Here is a 26549-nt window from a genome sequence, read left to right on the forward strand (position 1 = left end):
ACCTAATAATTATCTAATAAAGCACTTTCTGTCTTCAACACTTCCTAGTACCAACGGTGGTACATGATATCCAGGAAACTGATTGATATCGAACTATTGAAGTCGTGTAGCACCGATGAACACTACGAGAAACACTGCGCTGTGATTAAAACTCACACTTGCTAGAATGACCAGATCAAGATCACTCAATCATAATCTGTATAAAAATCAAAGATGTCACACAGTACCGCTGTCGTAAAAGGTGCTAGTGTCGTCAATGTCTTAGCTTTGAATCAACAGCATTGTTGGTCCAGGCTAGCGTGAAAGTACTTACCAATTCCTCGCCTGGCAAAATGTGCAGTTGAATGGATTTTAAAGAGAGAAATTTCTTAAAAGTTTTCTATTCCAATTTCCAACAGTAAACGTGCTTCGCCTTGCATCTGTAAGTTATATAGAATTTGTATATGCACGAGAGAGCGAAAGAAAGTCATTAATAGTTGAACGTCTCCAGTGATTTTCTAATAGTTATGTTTTGTGCTTGTGTGGCCTTAAACATAATTAGCAATTATTTGATGAGCAGAGTGTTTAGTGTTAAGATCAACACAAATATGCCTGTTAAATAAACAGGTCTATCTACAGTACATTTCCTGTCAACGTAGACCCTGTTTAGCATACATAGATGATACAACATAGATCATACCAAGGCTTACTTGGCCTGACATAAAACATCTGCCGTATTTGATTTAATGCTTGTTATAATAAGTTATCATTGCAATGTCTATTGCTTTAATTAGCCAACGAATCTGGCCTAGCATATAGCAATGGACGTGATAGTAGCTGGGTACTCAAAGACTGAGACATCGTCCTTAGCTGCAGCTTTATCTCACTTAGGTTACAACGTTTATGACTTTCCTGAGCAGTTATATATATTGTATATACTGACTGTATATATAGGCTATATTTACTGAAGTTAGTTGCAACAGTTAGCACGTCAAAGTTTAAAGCAAAAATACTTCATCTGAACTTTGAGGCTTTGAGTAAGCTCATTGTCATTGACCGTCTCGGGCCCATTGCATCTCTCTAAAAGACCAATTAAACTTCTGAACAACTCTTCCAAACGTCTTGCTAACTGGGCCCACTTTAAGCGAGAGTCATGACCTCTCCAAATTTGTTGAACCTATCGTCGGTGCGGCTAAACGTAGGCAATCATAACATCATAACATTGACAAGCCCCAATCTCGCAGATGTCGTTCTTGACCAGCGGGCTTTATAAGAGGGTCCGCGCCGCCATTATTTTTTTTCTGCCCAGGTGCATTGTGCTGCAAATGTACACTGATGTGGTCTCAGTAGCCAGGTGGTTCGAGCGCTGGCCTTGCTATAAATCCTCTGGAGAATAAATCTTGGTCCTTGTTCGACACCCAGTGGCGACAAACCTTTGTAAGGCATTAACAGTCCTCGCTTCTGTTCAATTCTATAATATATATATCTCGACGGGAAAAATTTAACTTAAAACTTAAATATATATGCTATACGGTGCAGTAAAACACGTTCATTTTAAATGAGCAATAACAAATACAATCATCAAACAACACATCACTGGATGATCGCGAGCAGAAGCAGAAGCCTTGAAAAGCTCAGCAATGACGTTCCTGCAAACTGCAACGTTGGTTTCATCTTAACAAAACCAACGCTGAAAAAGTGAGCTTAACTTGTCAAGCAATAATTTTCCGGGATGAAACTTATGATACTTGTAAGTGACGAGACACAGGGTTAAACACAACAACACAGATGTGATTGCAGCTTCACGTTGTATTCGAATAAATGCCGGATGAGTTGCCATGAGTTTGTCACTGACATTTCCACCGATGTTTTCACGAGGGAAGGACGTGTCTGGAATTTCCTTTCCTAGAAACTCACACAAAGGCGCCCATCCTTGACGGACATCGTAGACCAGTAGTTTATCAGGAGGACAATTCTGAAAGCGTTAATTTGTTTCATGTTCCACTGCATATGAATCAAAACAATGCGACAAGCATCACAACAAACGATCTCACCTGTTAGCAATACTTGGTATGTTGTCTGAAGCCTCTTTTCAGTAAAATGGCATTGCTATGATAGCTTAAGTAAAACGGATGACGCATATGTAAACCAGATCGACACATGACTGAAAGTCAGAAAACATTCTAATTGTGAATACGTTGTTTTAAAACCTGGGATTTAGTTTATCTGATACAAAATGCTAACTAACTTGAGCGCGCGAACACACAAGTAAATCTTGTGTCTGATATCATCTTTATTCTCGAGCTGAGATAAATATTTTTGCACGCCTTCAACTTTGCGAGATTCTTCGTCGCTCGAGTTTCAATTATGCACCAGTTAGATCCGATGAAACAGACAGATTTTTTACTTTGCTTGTGTGTATTGTCTGAATTTTGGACTGTTTTTTTGGATCTCCGAACAGGAAAAAGCGGCCGTGATTGTCTTGCGCAAGTGCATGGCAATGTAGCACCAGTGGGATTACTTTATTCAAATACAAAGTAGGCCTACGTCATACCATGTCTCCAGTCGAAGTTCTAAGTTTACAGGACTAACATCAATATGCGCATGCGCGTATTATTATAAATGATTCAAAATTCAGACCATGTCCTTACTTGTAAAACAAATGAGTATAGTTGTCCATGGGAGATGCGAGCTCAGTGTCCAGTGTTTCTCTCATTCTTTGTGGAAAGTGGGACACGTCCAAAAACAAGTTGATCTTGTGTGAAAGAACACTTCTCACTGAATATTCTGGTGAAATAGTTTTGAATAATAATTATTGGTTAAGTAATTACAGTATAAGGCTATAAGCAAAATAAAATCACAAAATTGGCCTTAATTCTGACGTAATTCAAGGCTCTTGTGAAGTCATACGTAACCACAGACAACATGTAACCGACTTCTATTGTCGGTGAACTGGGCTTGGATTAAATTGCTTTGTTTCGTTGTCCGGGAATCAAAAAGGGTGGTTAAAAGGCTACACCGTTAATTGAAAATGGTTGGGCAAGGTGAAAAAAGCAATCGCTTAAAAAGAAGGTAAACTCACGGATGCGCCTACAACATGTAAATTTATTTTAATTAACACTTTATGCTAACCTTAGCGCTTTTTGTACTTTTTTAATTTAAAAATGTCCAATAAAGTCGCAAACAGTGAGTTTACATATTTTTTAATCTGAAGTAACCTTTACCGGTGGCGTAATATCGGCAAAATGGCACCAGCAACAGAATCTGCTGTATAAAAAGTACCGAGTACCGGCAAAGTATGGAACTACTGTTTTCAAATACAGTAGTACCAAATACCAGAACAGTCGGTACATTTTTTGCCAAGTATCGGTACCGTTACCATCGATACTTTCAAAGTACCGACTGCCCGCCTCTGGCCATTCCACAGCCGTCTGCCGTTATGACAATCCATCTGCGATCCGTTATGACGAAAATTCAAAGACCTCGAAACCGGAATCAAAACATGGCATACTATTTGGCAAATAAGGGTTTTTTGGATACGCGTCATTGGGCGCATCACGAAAGATGTTTCAATGTCGTGCCAGCTATCTTTAGCAGAATCTGAAGGCAACGGACAACGGTAACAACTGTTGAGTGCAAGTTGCACCCAGTGTATGGCTATAAAGCACTCTATAGCGAATTTACGACGACTACGACGACTACGACGACCAATCAAATATATTGTACGCGCATTATCAGTAAAAGAATAAACACAGAGTTTCTATAGTTAATTGTTGACAAATGACAACATAACACCAAATATGTTTACAGTGTAATAAAGATAATGCAACCAGAGTATAAACAGCTGATTTCATCTGTGCATTCAAGCACAAAAGTAAGTTAAAAAAAGTTATTTCGATTCCAAGTTTCCCAAGCAAGCGGAAACGGACCGACCCATTGTGTCAATGCGTGGGATTACAAAGCGTTGGAAATAGTTATCTCGGTTTGTGTTCGTCTCCTTTAGCTGTTTGTTTAGGGCTAGGCCCGTGGTTCTCAACCTTTTTTGGCTTACAGCACCCTGCAAACAACCAAACGATTTGGCGGCACCCACAGTCAAACCAAAAAGTTTCTACATTAAATAAAAATAAGTTTCGCGATCGTTTTCCTGGATTATAGTGATTAGTGCGCAATAACTTGCGGCACCCTTGCGAAACGTAAATGGCAGCCCGGTTGAAAACCACTGGGCTAGGCTAATCCGCACGAATCCTTTCAATTCTGTAGGAGTCATACCCTCGGGCATTACAATGGTATGACGACATTGCGCATCAAATTCGGAACCTGAGTCACATTTGTTGCGAGTCCAGTGCTCGAACCAACCGGCTAACACGTCGACAAAATTTTAAAAAGCTTTTAACCGAGCTTTTAAAAAATTTTGGTAGAAAACTCCAAGAAGCTTGGTTATGCTCCGAATTGTGTAGGCAATGTATACGCATCTACGTTTAACAACGTTTATACGTGAAACATATGTTTCATGCGTTTATACGTTTACTGAAATTTTCGTTTTTGCGTTCTCATTTATACGAAAAAACATACATTTATGCAAATGAAAAATGGCAAACCGATCCGACTTTGATTGTGAGATTAACATTGAAGCAAATGATTGATATAAGTTAAGCTCGTTACAACGTTATTTGATTTCTAAACCAAAAATGTGTGGAGAGATTGCTGAGATTTCTTTGGAAAAACCTTCCATCTACCTGTATAGCTTATATATTGTGAAAAAGTCGCAGTTGCGTATTCAAAGTATTTTGCACTAGGCCTACAGCATATGGCACAAAATGAGTACAATATGGGATTGGAAGGTTCTGCACTGCGTAATACGCTCCAGGCACATTACCATTTTTATAAAGCTGTTAAGGATTAACGAATGTCAAATATTTCTTGCTCAGCGCGTCGACCAAGCAACTGTATACGTTAATATTCAAGCTCAATGTATTGGCCTATGTTCAAGCAAAAGCGTGTATGTATCCCGGTATACTTTCAGGAAAATGTGTATTTGAACAGAATTTTGATGTGAGAAAAAGTAACAAGTTGGCATAATTGCAGCAAGGATATGATGAGCATGTTTCGTGGTAAAAAACGCCTAATTTTCGCCGTAGTTGCCGCTTATTTAACTTTTATCTCTTTTTGGCTCATTTTGGACCAGACAGCATTAGACGAGAATCATCCAACAAAGCAAAATTATCCATTGAAAAGGCAAAGTAGCCAAGGTGAAATGAGCGAAGAAAACGAACTGGTGTTTGACTGGTCAACAACAAGCTCGGCGTCGGAAACCAAACACTTCACACCACCCAGTGATGCTTTGGATCCGAATTCCGCTTACTATGGAAACATTTACAAAGATATGTATGGCCATCCTGTCCGCAACGCAAGTATCTATGGGAATGAAACGTTTAAAGTGGATTGGAAGAAATATTTCCCAGCAATTATAACTTCACTGAAGAAGTACGAAGTTCAAAATCCTACGCGTGATCCCGCAGCGTTTACAAGTGAGACATCAACTGTTAGCCTGGAAACAAGTAACAAAGCCTTCAAAGTAGGAGATGTGCTTGTTGCTCATATACAAGCCAAAGATAGATTGAATCGAAGTAAAACTTTTGGAGGTGATTACTTCAGGGCGAGGCTAATTCGAACAGAACCAAATGGAAATTTAACAGACGGAATTGCCTGCAAAGTTAAAGATCATTTAAACGGATCTTACACCCTGCAAGCTCCGCTACTAATGGCTGGTACGTTTATCTTGGAGGTAAAGCTGGTATGTCCACTAGAAGGAATTGCTGAATTTATAAATTTTACTTCAATGCGAAACAACAAAGGAAATTTTTTTCAGGCTATTTTACAGACAAACGAAACGGTGGAATGCAATATGGACCTAAACACATATGACGGGTGAGAACTACAGTAGATATCGCAAACTTATTACTTTATATAAAAATTTTGTCCTATCGTAGCCCTATTCAAGGTAAAGTCTCTACAAATAAGACATTAGTCTACACTACAGGCTGAATACTGATACAACTATTTGTTTATTCTTGTATGCATGAAACAGTGGACAAATTTCATCCGCATGTCCCACGGGATTGGGTGGTCTGGGATACTCATAAACTGACATGTTCTATAAAAATAGGTCCAAAATGTGTCCCGTAATCAAAGCCGATAAATAATATAGCTTTATAGTTAACTTACATAAGTATATTGCTTATTTCCTTACCATTATACTGTACATTTGAAGAAAGTTATTTCATTACAGTTATGAAAAGACACCGATGTGCGACTACGGCAATCCAAGAAACGGAGAAACTTGGTTCTGTGTTTTGCCGCCTTCAAGAAAATGCTCACCAATTACATGGCTGGTTATTGACAGAAGAGGCCGTGTACCGCCGTTTGATTACAAAATAAAATACCCACCAATTTATGGCAACGTGACACAAATCGTAGGATCAGGAACACAAGTAAATGTTTCACTTGGGGCGTTCAATGATAAGTCAATCAAGGTGACAGATCTGCCATCCGTCTATTTGCACCAGGGGAATTGGATAAACACACTGAGCTCAAAACCAATTTCATCTTCAAAAAACTTCCACGAGTGTCTTGAACACAAACCTGTTTATATGTTTGGTGATTCGACAATCAGACAATTTTTCTACTTGTTTAAAAGTAAATTTGACCTGGAATTATATGGTCCAGACAGCAGTAAAGTTTGGCAACAACCAAAAACTGCAAGAAGTAAAGAAGGCAAAAGCAAAATCACTCTTTATTACAGAGCCCATGGACCGCCACTTGGAAATCCAGGCCCTCCAAGTAGTCGACCTTACATAACTGATTCCATTGATGGAATCAAAGTTGAAAATGAATCTCAAGTTTACGTAATATTTAATATAGGCTTGCATCTACTGCAGGATGAAACATCTTTGTATGTCCGCCGTCTGCTAAGTATCAAAGAAGCCATTATTCGACATCACAAATCTTTTTCAAACTCAAAGTTTATTGTGAGAGGAATGAACGTAGTCGAAACAATTGACGAATGGCTCATTATGAGATATGAAACATTACTGAGGGAGATTTTTAAAAAAATGACAAATGTATTTTATTTGAACTTATGGGACATGACTACAGTGATACCTCTAAGTGGTTATCATCCAACACCTCCAGTTTTAAATCAGGAAGCGTTGCTTTTGCTCAACCTTTTGTGTGAGGCATAGTAAAATAAAGTGTTAGAAACCATGGGTTATACAAAAGAAGAATTAGATGCAGCCTACCAGCAATTACTTCTGCAGATTGTTTTGTGATTTACATATCCTTAAAGCAAAATGAGTAACCTAGACGATGTGTAGTTCGCAGGCTATACCTTAATGTTAGCTTAGGTAATAATCATGACTACAATATGGTAGCCTGTAATATAGGCAACACGCATAAAGTACATATTAATAAACGTGAAATTCCAACCGCTCAACATTTCTTTTGAAAATCATACTTTTATTTTGATTGCTTGCTTTCGGTACATGTAGTTTGGAACCAAACTTGTCTAATAATTTTTATCATAGTGTTGTGGTGAGGTTAGGCTGGTTGGTTGTTTCTTATAAATAATCCGACATATATAAAAATCTGACTCCGTACTCTGAACGCTTTTTTTGTTTTAACCTGGCGTCCGATTAAAGCCACATATTTGGGATTCCCCTACTGCCAACTGTTTTCAAGCGATTTTGCAATTCTTGGAAAGGTCTCGTTTGAGCCTTAATCTGCCAATTTTAGTTGGTTTACGGCCCGGTTCAGATAGGCCGTATTTGAGGTAGCATAATGTGTAGATTCATGACATCAAGCAGTTAACATAAAACGTTTTTATATCGATGCTAAATGAGGGAAGTGGAATCACAAACATTGCAGTTTTTTGTTGTTATAGAGATTTTTCAAAATCTGAACATCATTGATACAGTGCTTCCACGATTATCCGATCTATTTGGTACAATGTTTTCTGAAACGTGACCAGATAAGCAAAAAATTTGGGTAATTTAATTCGTACATTTGCAAGTCAATTCCTACATTTGCATTCAATATACAAGTTAAAATTATGTACATAACACATACCACTGATAAAACAACCCTTTTACGTTTCACATTACCTTTTGAACATGAATCCATCTCAAAACCTTAATAATTAGGCCTACCGGTTGTGTACAGTGTAGTTACAATTCCACAGCTGACACTACCACAGGACAGCAGCCCCTGATTGTTTTAATAGTGATGTAGTAAACTATATTATTGCGTTTTACGACATTGTGATGATTGGATTTAACGTGAAGTAAATTTCTCGGAAACGATTCATCCAACGACTAGTTAAAAAGCCATCCAGTTTTGAAATGTTGCCACAAAATAGAGCGAATAACAATCGAATGCCGGATAATCCAGGAAGCACTGTACTACCCGGTTTGCAATACTGCTTCGGCCAAAAATTCTTAGATGTTCTGTGGCCATACTCTGTGCATGAGTAGGCCTATCCAAAACTCTTTTGGTTACAACCGCAATATACAAATATACGGCACTTGGTGGCTAGACTAGCCTATGTTTTTAAAATCTAATCGAAAATTCGTAAACTATATAGGCGTAATGAGGTAGTGTCTTTGACTTAAGAGTCGGGTCTCTAAATGTTGGATTTTTGACCAGTGGGCCAGACTGCAAAGTTTGGCATAGACGCACTCAATACCGCTTTTTATGAGCTTCATTGGCGTTCTTAAGGTGCGTTAGTTTGCATTTAGTGACTTGGACAGAAATTCTGTGCACTCAACTTGCGATTGATTTAAGTTAAACTGTGTACATAATTATGTAGTTGTGCACCCAAATATGCCTGATTACTTTTTCACACCGCACAACTGTTCTTTTGTTTGTTTGGTACACCCAAGATCTTGTGGAAAACAGCAAGTCTCGCCGGTCGGCCATCTTCGAAATTGTAGCACCTGCATGCACAAGGTTTAGCAATGTGCATCCTTAACCTTTTTGTCTTCAGTTTATAATAAATAAACAAGAATTGAGGATTCAGTGCACGTCATTTTTGTCTTGGAAGTTGAGTGATTTAGTGCTGGCCTCGTAGTAGATACACATTCTGTGTTCAATACCCAGTGACCCTGTACCATTGTAATGTGTTTGACCAAGGCATTTTAGGCCCCATTATACTTGTAAAATTTCTTTGTTTATTTTACTATAAAGTAAAATTACTAAAAATGCAATTAGTCGAAAAATCTCGCGTAGGACTTCCCGAAATTTTGCGTGTCATTTTGCTATGCTTCTGGCTATTATTTCATGAAATCCTAATAAAATCACATATCTCTAACTATTGTAATAGAAGGTTAAAGTCAAGTCATTTTTGAGTCAAAAATGTTAAAATTTCATCAATTTTGACCTACAGTTTTGGCTTACCTAGACATGCGACCTTGAAGTTTTTAATGTGCCATTTGCTAAGTTAATCCACGCACTAAAAAACAACACCAGCTATGCTGGCCTCTTGTTGGTTTAAGACACTTTTTTAACAACTACGTAGAAGTCCAACTAAATTGTGGAAATTGCATACTTTCAGCGTGTACGGCTTATTAACAACGTTTGCTGCTGTTCAGTGGACCTGGTGGACAGTTCTAAATTCTGGCAATGCCATATAAAATATCAGAAATGCAACTAGGAAGTGAGTAACGACTGGAACTTGCACAAAGAATTGCTTGGTAACTAGGCTCAAACGATGAGGTATCATTGCTGGGTTTAAGTCACGCAAAGACTCTTCAGTTCGACGATAAAGATTGTCATTGTCACCACATCGTCATGCCAAAATTGGGAAAAATTTGTGTTCTCGTCAAAAAATGTCGTACTTTCCATTTGAACCGGTGGGTAGCTTGGAGATTTTGAGAAGAAACCTCAAACTGTTAAAACAATTTCTTTGCTGCTCACCAATTTGTCCATGACATACCCTCGCTGCACACCGGAGATCTCGTCGAAAACTATCATATTCTGCAGATTGGACCGGTGTGTTTTTGCAAATGGACAATGATAAATTTTAGTTGTCATTTTTTGAAAATTTGATTACTTTATATGTATTTCTGCTGGTGGTTATTCATGCTCTGGCAATGGTATGCAATTAAATAAATAGTGATGTTTTTATATTTCTCTGAATCTTTTATGCCATCATCACTATTCATTGTAGTTTAAGGAAGAAACTCTCAAGGTTTCCTGTTGCAAAATTTTATGGTGCGTTACCAAAGGGTTTTGTGATGGTTAAGTTTTAAATTTAAAAGTGTTCCAATTAGGTCATAACAACTGACTATTAACTACTGTTAGTCATAAGTATGATAGTTACATAAATAATGCCACCACCATCATTAGCAAATAGTTGCAATACTGCATACTGTTTTTCCATTGCTAAGCATTTTTACATTGAATTACTTATTTGTGTGCAAGCCTGGAAAGATCTTCATCTAAAAATTCATGGAATTGCACTTTTTGTCTGAAATTTACTAGAATGCATCACCATATATTCTGTTCTTCGAGTTTTCAATGGACGTTTGTCGCAATACTAGATGGGGAAAAATATTTTATATTGATGTTGTCACACGAATTCATATGAAGTAGTTTGCTAACCTAAATCATGTTCGTTTTGTTAATTTTTGTACTAGGTGCTGTGACAATTATCATGCAAAAGTTTAAGTGTAATCCAAACTTTAACAAGAGAATAAAAATAAAGAAAGCAGACATCACAGCATTGAAAGTTGACGCCATCACGAACGCAGCCAATGAGAGTCTGCTCGGAGGTGGCGGCGTTGATGGCGCCATCCACAGAGCGGCCGGGCATGAATTGCTGAGAGAATGTCGCACATTGAATGGATGCAAGACTGGTGAAGCGAAGATAACAAAAGGCTACAAGTTACCTGCGCGCCACGTCATTCACACTGTCGGCCCGATTGGTGAACAACCAGAAAAGTTGCAAAGTTGTTACTACAATAGCTTGGAGTTGGCTAGACGGAATAATTTATCTTCGATAGCTTTTCCGTGCATTTCAACCGGTGTTTATGGATACCCTAATGAACACGCAGCTCGTGTTGCATTAGGCACAGTTCGTCAGTGGATGGAAGAAAATGGAACAAACTTAAATTTGAAAATCATCTTTTGTCTTTTCCTAGAAATCGATAAATATCACTATGGACAGTTAGTTGATGTCTACTTTCCTGGTTTCAGCGCAAAATCTGTTAAAAGCAAACCAGAATTAGATTCTCATGCTGGTAGTGATAAGATCCAAGACAACAATGTTCAGGAGAGCAATTCATCGAGAGAGCGTCCTTCTCAAGATGGCGTGGATGCAATAAACAGAGCAGGAGCTGTTTCATCCTCACCTGCTGGTGGTAACGAGAAAACCAAGGAAGCCGTCACTGATTTAGATGACGATAAGAAAGAAAAGAAGAACTCGGAAAAAGTCGTGACTGAGCAGCAAGAGGAAGTGGACACTTTGACTGAAGATAAATCAAAAACAAAAGAAGAGCAAAAAGATGTGGAAGCACTTGGGTCTAAAGATTTAAAAGAGTATGAAACTAAAGATGAAGATAAACGTCCATCCAAAGCTGCAAAGGAGCATGGTTCTAAAGATGCTGAAAAGCACCCAGTTAAGGAAAAACGGAAATCCCAAGATGTAGACCAAAGTAGAATGGAAGGTGCAGATGAAACTGAACCTGATGATAAACCTACAGACTCTGAATCCTGTGCTCACTCTGAAAATGGAACTTCTTTTAAAAAGCAAGAAAAAGGTGTTGATGTAGACACTTATAAGCAGATCCCGTCAGAATTTGTGTGAATGTACATTGCGTAAGACCATCAACTCGTTTTAATTGAATGCTTTGTGACATGTGTGCTTCACAATAATTGTTCTGCCTATTCTAGGTGGTTAAATTTCATATTCGATTCAATCTTCATTTCTGTTAAGATTGTGTTTTCTAATTTTGTATGATTTTGTTTTATCTGAATACTTTCAACTGGATATTTAATAAGGTAGCGATTCTTGGGCTATTATTTGTGTTGTCATGCACACTTTTATGGCACAAATTTTGTTGTATTTTTCGCTATTAAATAATTTAATTAGCCTCACCAACTCCGGAAGTGATTTCAACTCTTTGAAGGCTTTACATCAGATCTTTTCAATGGAAATCAGCTTGGTTGTTGTAACCGAAAGCCAGACAGTGCACTCTCTTTGCAGAACAACTCGTTTTGACGAACCATTGAGTAAATTACTGCCACAACATAAACAATGCCGGGCAATAATCTCTTACAGAATGCAATCAGCCATTAAACTGGCGATCTGCAAATAAACTACGAGTGTTGTCAAACAGATGAGGTCAAAGTTCAAACTCGCCTTTGTTTGGCGACGTTGAAACGCGATGGGACTTCTCTGTAAGATGATTGCACCATAACCATATAGATCGTGGCAACGTAGCATAAAATGTTTGGTTGGTAAAGATATTTTACATGTTTGGGAAAGATTTCTTCGTCCTGGTGAAATTAACAAGTTTAGTATTCGGACTAAAGTATCTTTAGAGATGACGACAATTTCAAGTTCGGCGTCATCGGGCAAGTTCTGCAACTACTAAAAGATCGCTGCTTATAAACAAATATGTTTGTCGTATGAGAAAGTTGAAGTCAATAAATGTGCATAAAAACAGATACGATTAGCTGAACGTGTTCCATGAATACAAGTGTTTTTCTACGCAAGTCAGACTAAGAGATAAAAGTCGTCTGTTAATTTATTTACCCTTCAGGAATTTAACTTTAGCCTGGTTACGTCGGACAACTAAGGATTGAATGATTTTTAACTGAAAATGTTTCTTTGCCTACCATCAGTGGGGTAGGCCTGCATTGATTGATTGATAAACATAATTCCACTACAAAGGAATCTCACCATCAGAAAGGTTCAGCATCACATAAGGATGTCTGACCCTGGAGCGATGTGGCGAAACCTGGCGGAGTTTCTAGCAGTGGTGGTTGTCCTCTGCTTAACCCAACTATCAGTACCAGCAAGTGGACACGGCAAAAGTAAGTCGTCACAGTATTCAGAATAGTATCAAAAAAAAACAAGAGCGATAAGGCGCTTGGCCAAAGCGCTCCTAGCAAGTCTTAAAAAGGCGACAAGCTCGTGAGCTATTTACCCAGGAGTAGCCTAAATGGGTCACCACCGTCATTCACTTTCACGGCAGACTCTTGTTTTATTCAGAGGTGTGTCTGCTAAAAAACGTCCGTTACAGCGAAGGCACTCAGTTTCAGCACGAATGGAAGCCAGGGTGCTTGTTGAATTGCACGTGCGTCATACAAGGAGAGAAAGCTTACGGAAACTGCACCAAGCGGTAAAAGAAGCTTGTTAGGAATTGAGTTAAACTAGGCTAAAGATTAACTGCATTTAAGTCCATTTCAGTCTGCAACTTGTAAAGTTTGTTTTACATCAACTTGCTGATTTTCACTACATTTTTAAACTTTTCACAGATGCAACCCGTTCTCTTATCCTCCCGGATGCAAAGTGCTACGTAATGCTTGCAAGTGTCCTTCTAAATATACTTGTCCAAACGGTGATAAGTGCCGTAATCCAGAGGTAGGAATGAATCGGTTCGAATCACATTTTCCAAGACTTGACTTGACTCGGATCCTAAATAGCAGCCTATAATTAATTGTTTGGTTTGTCCTCAAGATTTATACGATGCTAAAACTTAACATTCTGCAGACTGGCAAACTGTATGTGATCGGGAAAGGTTGGAAAAACGACTCTTGCAACTGCATCTGTTTGGGTGAGAGAAGAGGCGCATTCCGTTGCCAGTGCGCAAGTAAATTATAGTCCCTTATTCGCTTTATGTAAAATTTATCATATTGTGCTGGGCAATAGAGTCTGTAAATTGGTTTAAGTTAGTTTTGTGTTTCAAAAAGCAACCAATAGTAATAATAATTTCAGTATGCTATATATTAATATCATTCAATCGCATAAAGCTCTTTATATTCAGGCAACGAAAGCAAACCGATCGCTCAATTCAAGCGAAACGAAACGGAATCGACGAACGCAGTAATCATGAAAGATCGCTGCGTGCCAGATAAGAACATCACTTGTTATAGCTGCCGCACTCTAGGTCAGTGTACGTCATTGGCGCTCCATTTGAACTTATATATGGCTTTTAATTAAGTGATTGAATTATGTTATTTTGCAAGACGGCTTAATCCATGGACGAGAAACTGGCAGTAATTTCAGTGTTGTAACCGAGTCATTTTTTCTGACTCGAGTCAAGTGAAGTTAATTTGAATTGTAAGTTATAGTTGTGACTTGAGTCAAGTCAAGTCAATGTATTGAATTCTAAAATGTTCCTGAAGTCACACTATATTTATATTATTTATATTATATTTTATATTATTTATTATTTATTTATCACTATATTTATATATATATTTATAGCTCCATATTTCGCCGTCACAACTCTAATAACGTGACTCGAGTCATTTAGGACGTTTGATTCGAGTCAAGTTAAATCACGCAAATATATGTGATACAATTCGAGTCAAGTTACACGAGTCATTAACGCACTGAGTAATCTACAAAAATCCTTAGGAATTAAGCTATTGTTTTAATCCTTAATCAGATTATTTTAGCTCTTTGGCTTAACGTTATCACTAATAGTAACAACGCATGGAGACCCTAATTGCTTTCGCAAGAGAAAATGTGACCGGTGGCCCCACCAATTCAATCAAAATGGTATAAAGACCACTCTGATGTGTACCTGTTATGGTCCGCGGGGATTCACCCAATGCATAACCAGACATCCGACAAGGAAACGAGTAAAAAGGTTTTGTTCATTCCGACTTGAATATCGTAAAGTCAAGTTTGTTTCAACGAAAATTAGATGTAACTAATTGATGATGTTTTGCAGATCGTACCATTCGTCTTCAGCCAACTCAATGATTGAAATGTATGAGACAGAGGGGATGGACATTTTTAAAACTCGAACAAAACATTTAGAGTTGAGCGTGCACGGAACTAATTGACCCCAACATCAAGAGATTGTTCAAATTCTGACGCAGAAGTATCGTCTTATTTGTCATTAAAAACACGTCGATTAAAGTGTGTGTTTTTCGATCTATCTAGCAACGAACGATTTTAAATTTTACTTTTGAGCAACTACGCGATCGTGTACCGGGATAACCTTTCGTGCAAAGCTGAAGAAAACGTTATTTCCAGAGGAACACCAACACAGGTCGAGAGTAAAAGGTGAGATTCAAAGGGATCTAAAGACAACAAGTAGGCCTACGAATAAGCACAAAAATGTCCACGTCACAACATAGTTTGCTGCGCTGATTAACAAGAAGCTTATTCGAGCTATTGGCTAAAAAGCTGGTTCGAATGTAAGTAATGCTCTAGCCCTAAACTCCCGAAACAATTAACCTAATAATTACCTAATAAAGCACGTTCTGTCTGCAACACTTCCTAGTACCAACGGTGGTACATGATATCCAGGAAACTGATTGATATCGAACTATTGAAGTCGTGTAGCACCGATGAACACTACGAGAAACACTGCGCTGTGATTAAAACTCACACTTGCTAGAATGACCAGATCAAGATCACTCAATCATAATCTGTATAAAAATCAAAGATGTCACACAGTGCCGCTGTCGTAAAAGGTGCTAGTGTCATCAATGTTTTAGCTTTGAATCAACAGCATTGTTGGTCCAGGCTAGCGTGAAAGTACTTACCAATTCCTCGCCTGGCAAAATGTGCAGTTGAATGGATTTTAAAGAGAGAAATTTCTTAAAAGTTTTCTATTCCAATTTCCAACAGTAAACGTGCTTCGCCTTGCATCTGTAAGTTATATAGAATTTGCATATGCACGAGAGAGCGAAAGAAAGTCATTAATAGTTGAACGTCTCCAGTGATTTTCTAATAGTTATGTTTTGTGCTTGTGTGGCCTTAAACATAATTAGCAATTATTTGATAAGCAGAGTGTTTACTGTTAAGATCAACACAAATATGCCTGTTAAATAAACAGGTCTATCTACAGTACATTTCCTGTCAACGTAGACCCTGTTTAGCATACATAGATGATACAACATAGATCATACCAAGGCTTACTTGGCCTGACATAAAACATCTGCCGTATTTTATTTAATGCTTGTTATAATAAGTTATCATTGCAATGTCTATTGCTTTAATTAGCCAACGAATCTGGCCTAGCATATAGCAATGGACGTGATAGTAGCTGGGTACTCAAAGACTGAGACATCGTCCTTAGCTGCAGCTTTATCTCACTTAGGTTACAACGTTTATGACTTTCCTGAGCAGTTATATATATTGTATATACTGACTGTATATATAGGCTATATTTACTGAAGTTAGTTGCAACAGTTAGTACGTCAAAGTTTAAAGCAAAAATACTTCGTCTAAACTTTGAGGCTTTGAGTAAGCTCATTGTCATTGACCGTCTCGGGCCCATTGCATCTCTCTAAAAGACCAATTAAACTTCTGAACAACTCTTCCAAACGTCTTGCTAACTGGGCCCACTTTAAGCGAGAGTCATGACCTCTCCAAATTTGTTGAACCTATCGTCGGTGCGGCTAAACGTAGGCAATCATAACATCATAACATTGACAAGCCCCAATCTCGCAGATGTCGTTCTTGACCAGCGGGCTTTATAAGAGGGTCCGCGCCGCCATTATTTTTTTCTGCCCAGGTGCATTGTGCTGCAAATGTACACTGATGTGGTCTCAGTAGCCAGGTGGTTCGAGCGCTGGCCTTGCTATAAATCCTCCGGAAAATAAATCTTGGTCCTTGTTCGACACCCAGTGGCGCCAAACCTTTGTAAGGCATTAACAGTCCTCGCTTCTGTTCAATTCTATAATATATATATCTCGACGGGGAAAATTTAACTTAAAACTTAAATATATAAGCTATACGGTGTAATAAAACACGTTCATTTTAAATGAGCAATAACAAATACAATCATCAAACAACACATCACTGGATGATCGCGAGCAGAAGCAGAAGCCTTGAAAAGCTCAGCAATGACGTTCCTGCAAACTGCAACGTTCGTTTCATCTTAACAAAACCAACGCTGAAAAAGTGAGCTTAACTTGTCAAGCAATAATTTTCCGGGATGAAACTTATGATACTTGTAAGTGACGAGACACAGGGTTAAACACAACAACACAGACGTGGTTGCAGCTTCTCGTTGTATTCGAATAAATGCCGGATGAGTTGCCATGAGTTTGTCACTGACATTTCCAGCAACGTTTTCATGAGGGAAGGGCTTGTCTGGAATTTCCTTTCCTAGGAACTCACACAAAGGCGCCCATCCTTGACCGACATCGTAGACCAGCAGTTTATCAGGAGGACAATTCTGAAAGCGTTAATTTGTTTCATGTTCCACTGCATATGAATCAAAACAATGCGACAAGCATCACAACAAACGATCTCACCTGTTGGCAATACTTGGTATGTTGTCTGAAGCCTCTTTTCAGTAAAATGACATTGCTATGATAGCTTAAGTAAAACGGATGACGCATATGTAAACCAGATCGACACATGACTGAAAGTCAGAAAACATTCTAATTGTTAATACGTTGTTTTAAAACCTGGGATTTAGTTTATCTGATACAAAATGCTAACTAACTTGAGCGCGCGAACACACAAGTAAATGTTGTGTCTGGTATAATCTTTATTCTCGAGCTGAGATAAATATTTTTGCACGCCTTCAACTTCGCGAGATTCTTCGTCGCTCGAGCTCCAGTTATGCACCAGTTAGATCCGATGAAACAGACAGATTTTTTACTTTGCTTGTGTGTATTGTCTGAATTTTGGACTGTTTTTTTGGATCTCCAAACAGGAAAAAGCGCCCGTGATTATCTTGGCAATGTAGCACCAGTGGGATTTGAACACGAGCCGCATTATTGCGGTATAGAGTATGAGTATAGAATTGGACTCACCGTTATTACGACAAAATTTAAAAAACTTCCATCCTGTTGGTGAAAGTATTTGCATGATTTTATAGGTGAAATTCTTTCTTAAAACCTCGTTGTGTTTGCTGTAGCTCTTGTACCAATCGTCCTCTTCTCTTGTGGTTAAAATAATCTGAAACGTTTAAACACTTGAGTGTGATATTTGCTTCCAATCCCAAAATATTACAGACATGAAAGAAAATACGACTTTGAGAAAGACAGACAGCTTGTTGGTGTCAGGATGCTCTTTTCTAATAAAGTTCTAAACCTTGTTTCTTTATAATCTCTATGCTTCGTGTTAAGTATTATTTCTATGTTATTGAGAAACTGTTAATGAAACGTTTTTATGACAAAACCCAGTCCAATGTCTGGAATTGCTTGAATCATCTGCGTGATTATAGAGTAGAGTAGGTTTGGTTTATTGCAATAGTATAGTTTCAACAATACTTACCTTAGTATCTGGGAAAACTTGTAATAGCTCTTCCCAAATCAAGTTAGGCGGGCAGTCAGTCACTGCATCCACTGACTGATACATCTCTTTGAAATCTTCAATACTTCCACCACTGGATGAAAGTATCTTGGTCCACTTATCGCCATGATACCAGAAGTGATCAAGAAAATCATAGACGGTGTAACCCAACTCAGATAAAGCTGCAGCCAAGGACGTTGTCCCAGTCTTTGAGTACCCAGCTACTATCACTTTCATTGCTATATGCTATACCACATTCGCTGGGGTTACTAAAGCATTCGAAATTACGATAATTTATTACAGCTGATAGTAAATAATATGAGACAGGTGTTTTATGCCGGTTCAATGGACCTTAGCATAGTCTGTGTTATATATCATCTATGTATACTAAACAGGATCTACGTTGACAGGAAATATACTGTAGAGTAGCGCATTTGTGTTTGTTTTTACACTTACGGTATCAAAACGTTGCTAATTACATTAAAAGCCAGGTAAGCACCAAACACTAACAGACAATCACAACGGCATAAAATGTGCAAAAATGTTGCTATAGTCAGTACCCAGGAGAGAAATTTGAAAAAATTATTGTAGCAAATGACCAAAACTTAACAATTTCATTCTTAGTATTATATATTTTTGGTTGGTTTTCAGCATCGGTGCTCGCAAATGCCAATTCGGTTCCAGTTCCAATTTGTTCCAGTCCCAATGCGTGCGGAGAAGAAAATAGCTTCGTTCTTCAAGTCAACAAAAACGGCCAAGTTGTTGTTTTGGCTGAACAGGAAACCGGATGCTCGTTGTTGGTGTAGTTGTATCCCAAGCCACTATGGTGACAGTTGAAGTCACTGCGTGCAGACTTGAGGGAAAAGGGACCAGAATCGGAAACAGGTTTATATGGTGATGTGGCGATTGACTTGGCCTGCCACTGATGATGACGCCACTAAACAAGTGCGGCCAGCTCTCACCTAAGCAGGCCAAGTATATAACAGCCGAGTATATCCATCCATAAGTCGCGTTGACTTTTGGTTTGTGGTCTGAATTGGCAGCAGCAAGCGAGACGCTACAGTGAAGTGCCTTGGAGGCCAGCTTTGGTGGTCCGATAATTAATCTTTAAGTTAGCTTGATAAACTCCTTTTATGATTAAACTAGTCAGTTATTGTCACGGTACGGTAAAGATTTGGGTAACAATTGTCAACTTAAAATAGCAGTGTTCGACTAAAAATCTTAAAATACCGGTAACCTCTGTGAAGTTAATTTAGCTGGTAAAATTGCATAGTTACCATGTAATAGTGTTTAGTGCCAAATTTTCACGTTCATGTTTCACGTTCACGTTCACGTTCATGTTTGCCCACCAACCAAAAATTAATTTTCTTTTATTCTTTCATAGCATACTTTGTACAAGTTATAGACGTCATCCGGATTTCAACCAATCAGGTGTCATATAATTTTCATAATCTTCATAATCTCCAACTGAACATTTGTATTTAAGGTATGTACTTAAGATAAGATATGGGGAAGATATCTTTTTATTTGAATTAACTAAATGTTCTTGAAAACTCCTTTTGTCTATTCAACTCTTGACTCCACTGTTTATGCTCTCGCTTATTTATTTCTTCCAACCAGCAAAATATTTATAATGTTTAAATTCTTAAGTATACTCCAAATGTGGTCATATTTTTATTGCATTAGAAGAAATTATGCGTGCACTATTTCCCAATACACACTTTTCAGAAAAGAGAAACTTGACTAAAACCATTCCTATTTATCTGATATGCTATAAAGCTATAAGTATAGCATATCAAAAAATATATGTCACAGAATATCTTATTTCTAGCCACTAACACTTTGACAGCACTTTTACGTCACTGAGATATGTTAACAAGAAGACGTGTAAATTCGTAAAACGCTGAGTGCTACCACAAGCTCTTGAAAAGCACTTTCAAAGACCAAATCTTACATAAATCTTACTTAAATCTAAACCCAGCAAACTATTTTATGTTTCAAGGGCTATCATGTAGAGTTGTAGACCGACATGTAGACAAAAATCCAGTCGCAAGTGGGCCTACACATTCAGATAGCTGGAATAACAGCTATATCCCGGCTTACTTCGCGTTGCTTCCTATGTTTTACCAAGTAGCCGCGCTCTAGAAACCTATACAACGGTTCGTGCATTATGTTGCAGGAAATCATGTGTGCGAGTAAGTATTCGCCAGTTTTGTTCATTGTAATTAATTCGTTTCTTTTGCGCAGGAAATTACTCACAAACAAACGCACGGCATATCTATAAGCAAATCACGTGAGTGCAACCAGGCTTGCTGCTGAAGAAAGGACAATAATATGCCGATTAAGTTCACATCCCGTTTAAGTTAGCAAAAAATCTTCGCAAAATCTACAGATTCGATTTTTTCGAAAGTTTGTGTGTACTTGCAGTAAACCAAACATATCATTAAAAACATGTCAATTTGTCATCAAAAAAGTTAAACAAGCAACTTTTGTAAATTTGAATGTTAATAAAACATATCATGACCCGTCAGCTGATGCATATTGCAGCAGGCTAATTAGAAATTGCGTCTGTTGTACATACAAAAAGTTAAGCTGACTTTAGTCAAGGCATCCATCAATCTTGAATGGTTACTGGCCAGTGCCTTCAGCTTTGCTCATATTATATATATTACCCCCAACGTTACGTGATAACAGCTACTGTATTGACAAATTAATGATTGTTAAGTTCGCACAAACTACGCAGAATCAAATTGCGAACTTAACAGGAATCAACTGTGCTTAATCATATGTACAAAAAAGTGGCAAGCACAGGAAAACATACACGATTAGTTACAGGACAGCTGACATCATGGTTAGCAAGATACGGGAAATGATCATTTTATCGACGCTCTGCTACATATGCTTCGGTATGTCCTGCATATAGCTTTTGTGTATGCGCGAGAGAATTGTTGAATGTGTGTTATGTTTGCGCAAAAACTCGGGCCTAGTCAGTGAAATGTTTGCTTGTCACGTAATAACCCGATAGACAAACGTTCTTACCTGCTGAGACCAGAAAGCAACGTTAGCAAGTTTTCACGAATTATAACGACCGGTGGTTGCCTGTAGTTGTGAACAATTCGTCTGGTGCAATAAACTGTGGAAAACTGTAATGAAGATTATTGTGGCTGGATATTCGAAGACTGGGACCAAGTCAATGGTGTTGGCTTTATCTGAGTTAGGTTACAATGTTTACGATTTCTTTGACCACTTCTGGTATCATGGCGACCAATGGGCCCGGATTTATTCATCGGGCAGTGGTGGAACCATTGAGGATTTCAAAGAGATGTATCAGTCAGTGGATGCTGTCACTGATGCCCCACCATACATGTTTTGGGAAGAGATTTTGCAAGCATTTCCTGATGCTAAGGTAAGTTGTTAAAGTATTTTTCTTAACCAGGTGTTTTCAACCAGTGGAGCGAAGCCTATCGAAAAGCAATTATTTGGATCCCTAAATTTTCAACTTATTGTCATCAAAAACTGCATTTCATAGAAGCAAATGGTGCAACAATAGGTCAAATGTATTTAGGGGTTATTTAGGAGAAATAAGAAAGGTTTGGAACTCCCTGTTCTAAGCTAACGCTTAACCAGATAATGTGTGCAGATTTGAAAACGTTGATGTATTTGGTGTAAGTTTGAAGACACACAACGTAACTCAAGTTCGGCGCATATTTTTCAAGGTAATTCTTACAACGAGAAATGACGAGGCCAGATGGTACCAAAGTCTTAGTAAGCAGACTAGAATGATGAAGGAAAATTTCACTTACAACCTCATGCAAATATTATCCCCAACTGGACGTAAATACTTCAGACATTATCGCGATGTAGGTGAGTCTTGGGCATAATTCATCATTGCTATCTTGTACACCAACAACTTTAACATTTTTGCAGTCTCAATTCTATGGAATATAAGAATGAGAAGTCCGTTCGATTATTCATTCATTGACAACGAAATGTGGCTTAGAAAGCGCTTCAGGCAACACACGCAATATTGCAAACAAGTAAGCTGTGTATCTATTTATGTATTTAGTGTACTGAGATGTCTGGTAGTCTCACACATGAAATATCAACATTTCAGAATTGTCCTCCTGATAAACTTCTGGTCTACGATGTCCGTCAAGGATGGGAACCTTTGTGTGAGTTTCTAGGACAGGAAATTCCAGACAAGCCCTTCCCTCATGAAAACGCAGCCGGAAACATAGTCGATAACTTAATGGTTAAACATCCAGCTTTGATTCGTATGCAACGAGAAATGAAAGTCACTGTTGCTTTGCTCGCTTTTGGCCTTCTATTTGGCTCCTACAAACTTTTAAAACATAACTCAGGCGCGATTTTACAAAAATTGCGACCAGCCGTAAGGTGGTTTCAGTAGCCAAATTTTGTTTACAACATTAAGTTTAATGCGTGATTACTAGGTGCATTAGCCGTCTATTCGAATGGAATAAATTATAGAAAATAAAACATAACGCCTCGCCTGGCGAAGCTAGACAGAAAAGGTGATCATGTTATTAGATATTTTTAATTTTTAGCATGGCAACAGTTTTTCAATTCAGTTACTATACAGCCACAAACCGAAGAGGTCGCCATAAGGTCGGAAACAACATCATAGTCATAAAGAAATCACCAGTAGTACAGTCACCGTTATCTATTGAGCAGTGCTGACGGCCATTGCTTCACCTGCTAATATATGTTGGATTACATACGTGACAATAACAGCGAATTTAACTGTATATTCGAACAACCGAAACCGTGGTGGTTCTAGCTCTATCTGAGTTGGACTACAATGTTTTTCATTTTCTTAATCACTTCTTTATTAATGTGTTGTGATAGGTGCAAGATACTTTTAACCAGAAGTTAGTTTGTTCGCGGTCAATTTCACACGGTTAATTGTCGTAGAACCAGTTTAGTCAATGTAAGATTTCAAGAAACGCAATATTCAGAAGAAGTTACGTCGCTTCCGCCCTTTTTTGTGGGAAGAAATTAAACAAGCATTTGATTTCAGAAGCCGAATGTTGTTCAAAAGAAAACGTTCAATTTTGGCTGCACCGAAGGATGCTATACTGAAGATACTTTTCACAGTTTTTTGTTAACCTAACTTCAAAGTTACAACCTAATAGCCTCAATCTACTTTCTAATCTGAATCTAAGTTCTATTATAGGCTACCCTAATCTTCATACCAATCCATTTCACATATCTTCAAAAAAGCAACATAAATACCTCTTCTTAAATAACATTAATGAAAATGACGTGAATATTGTGAGTTTCAATCGGAATTTTCACAAAGACACGCTCGGTAACCGAGGCTCGAGCGATGAGGAATCATCACCAGGTTTACGTCCGTTCCTCAGTCCGGGAATAAAGATTATAATACCATACGACATATTACCAATAAACATATCTTAATGTTTGTGTAGTGATCTAAAACAACCTGGCCGGAAAAGGCTAATTGCCTTATCTGTCCCCTTAAAACTTGCACATTCCAATGAAAAAACTTTATTTGTGCAATTACTTTCATGTATTCACTTGCTATTGAAAATATTACCAACGGAACCATACGGTTGACCACAATTTGTCCATTATTGCTCCGGGGTTAGATTTGTAGAGTTTATATGATCCATAAAGTAACCCTAGGGAAAGTATTACTACAGTGCCAGCCATTTCCCGTTGCATGCGTATCATAGTGGGGTGTGTTACCATCATTTTGTCAACAATGTTTCCAGCAATATTTTCATGAGGGAAAGGCTTGTCTGGAATTTCCTTTCCTAGAAACTTGCACAGAGGCGCCCATCCTTGACGGACATCGTAGTCCAGAAGTTTTTCAGGGGGACAGTTCTGAAATTGGTAGTAGTTAGCCCGCCACACATTGGAATGTGCACACATATAGCGGAAGAGAGTAAAATTCTTACCTGTTTGCAATATTGCGTGTGATGTCTATAAGCTTTTGTCAGCACCATTCGGTTGTCGGCGTGAGAAAAGTCGAAAGGATGTCGCACTTCTATCCCAACCAGAGCCATGACTGTTATAGAAACGGTTCATTTTAAGCTTATTAAAGTTATCCAGACCTACGTAGAGATATCATTTTGCTGTACAATAAGTAGCTTGTTTGTTTTTAACTTACTGACACGACGATGATGTTTAAAGAGTCGCCATCCGGTTGGTGATAACACCTGCATGAGTTGGTAGATGAAATGACTACTGAGTGCTTTTGTCTGTTTGCAAGCGCTCTCATACCAACTGTCTTCATCTCTTGAAGTCAAAATAACCTTGAAGTTAACATTTCAAACAATAAGCGGGCGTTCAAGAGTTTAACTGCAACCTTTTGTTTTGAAACTTTATCAAACAAGCCAAATCAGTTACGTGGCAGTATTTAGCTTTTCTCATACGTTCTTACAGGCTTAAATATTAAATAGTAAAACGCGATATTGACTAATTACAGTCTATGTAGTAAGGTAGAAAGGTCCTTCTACTGAGTCAAATAAAACTTTTCATTAAATCGTTTCCTCCGGGCATGCGGCAAAATATACTTTGTTCAAGTTGTACGAGAGTCTTTGTCAATCATAAAACTTAGACTCGCAACAACATTTCTTACTTTGCATACACCTCACCTACTTTTGCGTCTGGATATGCTTGCAAAATCTCTTCCCAAAACTTGTACGGTGGAGCATCAGTTACAGCATCCACTGACTGATACATCTCTTTGAAATCTTCAATACTTCCACCACTGGATGAAAGTATCTTGGCCCACTTATCGCCATGATACCAGAAGTGATCCATATAATCATAGACGTTGTAACCCAACTCAGTTAAAGCTACAACCATGGTCTTGGTTCCGGTTTTCGAATATCCAGCTAAAATAACTTTCATTTTGTCGAATCATTCAAAGGAAGCTTTCTGCCAGCTAGAAGAGTAAAATAAAACCCTGTTTATAACAAAGAATATTTCTTGCAAACTACTGCTGTATGAGACGGTTCGATTAATAATTAATTTATTAATAAACGGCCTACCAGTCTGTGTGGCTCGGCTTGTAGAAAACTAACAAGGGCCTAAAGTGCAAATATACCCTTTATTTACACAATATCTCACTATCAAGAAGCGTATCTTGTAGTTTTATTGTCCATTTGTTCACTTTTGCCGTTTATGCTTTAAGTTGACCAAAAGTTTGTCTGCATGTTTAGATCGTTTAAAGATACGTTGCTACAGTCTTTGCCATTGCAGGACATTTGGTGACGCTCGCGGGCAAATTTGGCAGTGTGAAGAAATGTGGTCAGAAGTGCGTTTGCTTGCTATAACGCAATTTACACGCATTTGTATTGAGCTCGTGTAGTCACCACACTAACAGTGTTTTAACCATTTTAGATTGATAATGTCAGACTCCTACGTCGTATCTTTCATTATAACTTCTTTTTTCGTAAAAATATTATTAATAAAGTAAGTTCTGTTCTTTCTGTATGAATTGTGCTGCTTGGCCGTTAGTTGTTAATAATTATTAAATTATAATTTGCTTTAATATTTCGTGTTGGAATTGGAGTATTTTTGTAGTAGCGCAAGTATTTCAATTACCACGCAGCTGTTTTAGTAATTACGACGCTTGTCGTAAGTTTTGGACATGTGATAGCTGAAAGTAAAAACCAACATCTAAGCCTTGCATAGATGAATTTGTTGTTTGGAAAAATACTTGCAATGTCAATGCAGAGTTAAGTTCTGAATGTGTTTCCAAAGCGAAATCTCACAAAACAAATCCACTGTAATAATTGGCATTTTCTTGGCGCAAAAATTGCAGCAAACTGTTGAAAACTAAAACCTAACAAACTTTACAATGATTTCAGGAACAGCTGGAAAAGAGTTGGTATCAGTTAGAATATTTGGTTGAACCTTGGAAAGAACACGACAACTGACATGGTCAATTTCTGTACAATGTCTCACATTGTTCGATTCCTTGAGCAAGCATCTCACATCGGTGAAGATCTACAAAGAGTTATGTCAATGTAGTTGAGCATCAATAACAAACATAACTTTAATTAACAACAGTCTTAGAATAATAAAT

General features: G+C 38.0%; 6 protein-coding genes across 11 annotated transcripts; 4 read left to right on the plus strand and 2 right to left on the minus strand.

Moving 5' to 3' along the window:
• The first annotated feature begins 4873 nt into the window (after positions 1 to 4873).
• Positions 4874 to 10670, plus strand: LOC143445848 (NXPE family member 3-like). Of its 6 annotated transcripts, none has more exons than XM_076945192.1 (3): positions 4874 to 5773; positions 5849 to 5907; positions 6269 to 10670. In XM_076945192.1, exons 1-3 carry the CDS (start codon positions 5072 to 5074, stop codon positions 7218 to 7220), a joined length of 1713 nt encoding a protein of 570 aa, XP_076801307.1. In that variant the 5' UTR covers positions 4874 to 5071; the 3' UTR covers positions 7221 to 10670. The 6 variants fall into 6 exon arrangements, 5 of the variants coding, with proteins under 5 accessions (XP_076801307.1, XP_076801309.1, XP_076801308.1 ...); XM_076945194.1 differs by having other exon boundaries at positions 5861 to 5907; XM_076945193.1 differs by having other exon boundaries at positions 4874 to 5764.
• Positions 10636 to 12133, plus strand: LOC143445850 (uncharacterized). The gene has a single exon (XM_076945196.1). The coding sequence runs from the start codon at positions 10643 to 10645 to the stop codon at positions 11837 to 11839; it is 1197 nt and encodes a 398-aa protein (XP_076801311.1). The 5' UTR covers positions 10636 to 10642; the 3' UTR covers positions 11840 to 12133.
• A 378-nt stretch (positions 12134 to 12511) lies between these two features.
• On the plus strand, positions 12512 to 15098 carry LOC143446679 (uncharacterized). Its single transcript, XM_076946431.1, has 7 exons — positions 12512 to 13071; positions 13250 to 13379; positions 13516 to 13621; positions 13751 to 13850; positions 14025 to 14147; positions 14690 to 14855; positions 14940 to 15098. The coding sequence occupies exons 1-7, from the start codon at positions 12966 to 12968 to the stop codon at positions 15052 to 15054; spliced, it is 846 nt and encodes a 281-aa protein (XP_076802546.1). The 5' UTR covers positions 12512 to 12965; the 3' UTR covers positions 15055 to 15098.
• Positions 15099 to 16927: 1829 nt separating this feature from the next.
• LOC143446253 (uncharacterized) lies at positions 16928 to 19781 on the minus strand. Its single transcript, XM_076945809.1, has 4 exons — positions 18452 to 19781; positions 17989 to 18133; positions 17482 to 17591; positions 16928 to 17402 (listed from the first exon to the last, which is right to left on the minus strand). Exons 1-4 carry the CDS (start codon positions 18704 to 18706, stop codon positions 17103 to 17105), a joined length of 810 nt encoding a protein of 269 aa, XP_076801924.1. The 5' UTR covers positions 18707 to 19781; the 3' UTR covers positions 16928 to 17102.
• Positions 19782 to 21329: 1548 nt separating this feature from the next.
• LOC143446835 (uncharacterized) lies at positions 21330 to 22994 on the plus strand. Its single transcript, XM_076946655.1, has 4 exons — positions 21330 to 21875; positions 22186 to 22333; positions 22397 to 22506; positions 22584 to 22994. The coding sequence occupies exons 1-4, from the start codon at positions 21618 to 21620 to the stop codon at positions 22875 to 22877; spliced, it is 810 nt and encodes a 269-aa protein (XP_076802770.1). The 5' UTR covers positions 21330 to 21617; the 3' UTR covers positions 22878 to 22994.
• Positions 22995 to 23982: 988 nt separating this feature from the next.
• Positions 23983 to 25484, minus strand: LOC143446836 (uncharacterized). Its single transcript, XM_076946656.1, has 4 exons — positions 25115 to 25484; positions 24624 to 24768; positions 24412 to 24521; positions 23983 to 24337 (listed from the first exon to the last, which is right to left on the minus strand). Exons 1-4 carry the CDS (start codon positions 25367 to 25369, stop codon positions 24044 to 24046), a joined length of 804 nt encoding a protein of 267 aa, XP_076802771.1. The 5' UTR covers positions 25370 to 25484; the 3' UTR covers positions 23983 to 24043.
• Positions 25485 to 26549: the final 1065 nt, after the last annotated feature.

This window comes from Clavelina lepadiformis, chromosome 2 (genome assembly GCF_947623445.1).
Source record: "Clavelina lepadiformis chromosome 2, kaClaLepa1.1, whole genome shotgun sequence".
Classification (NCBI taxonomy): domain Eukaryota; kingdom Metazoa; phylum Chordata; class Ascidiacea; order Aplousobranchia; family Clavelinidae; genus Clavelina; species Clavelina lepadiformis.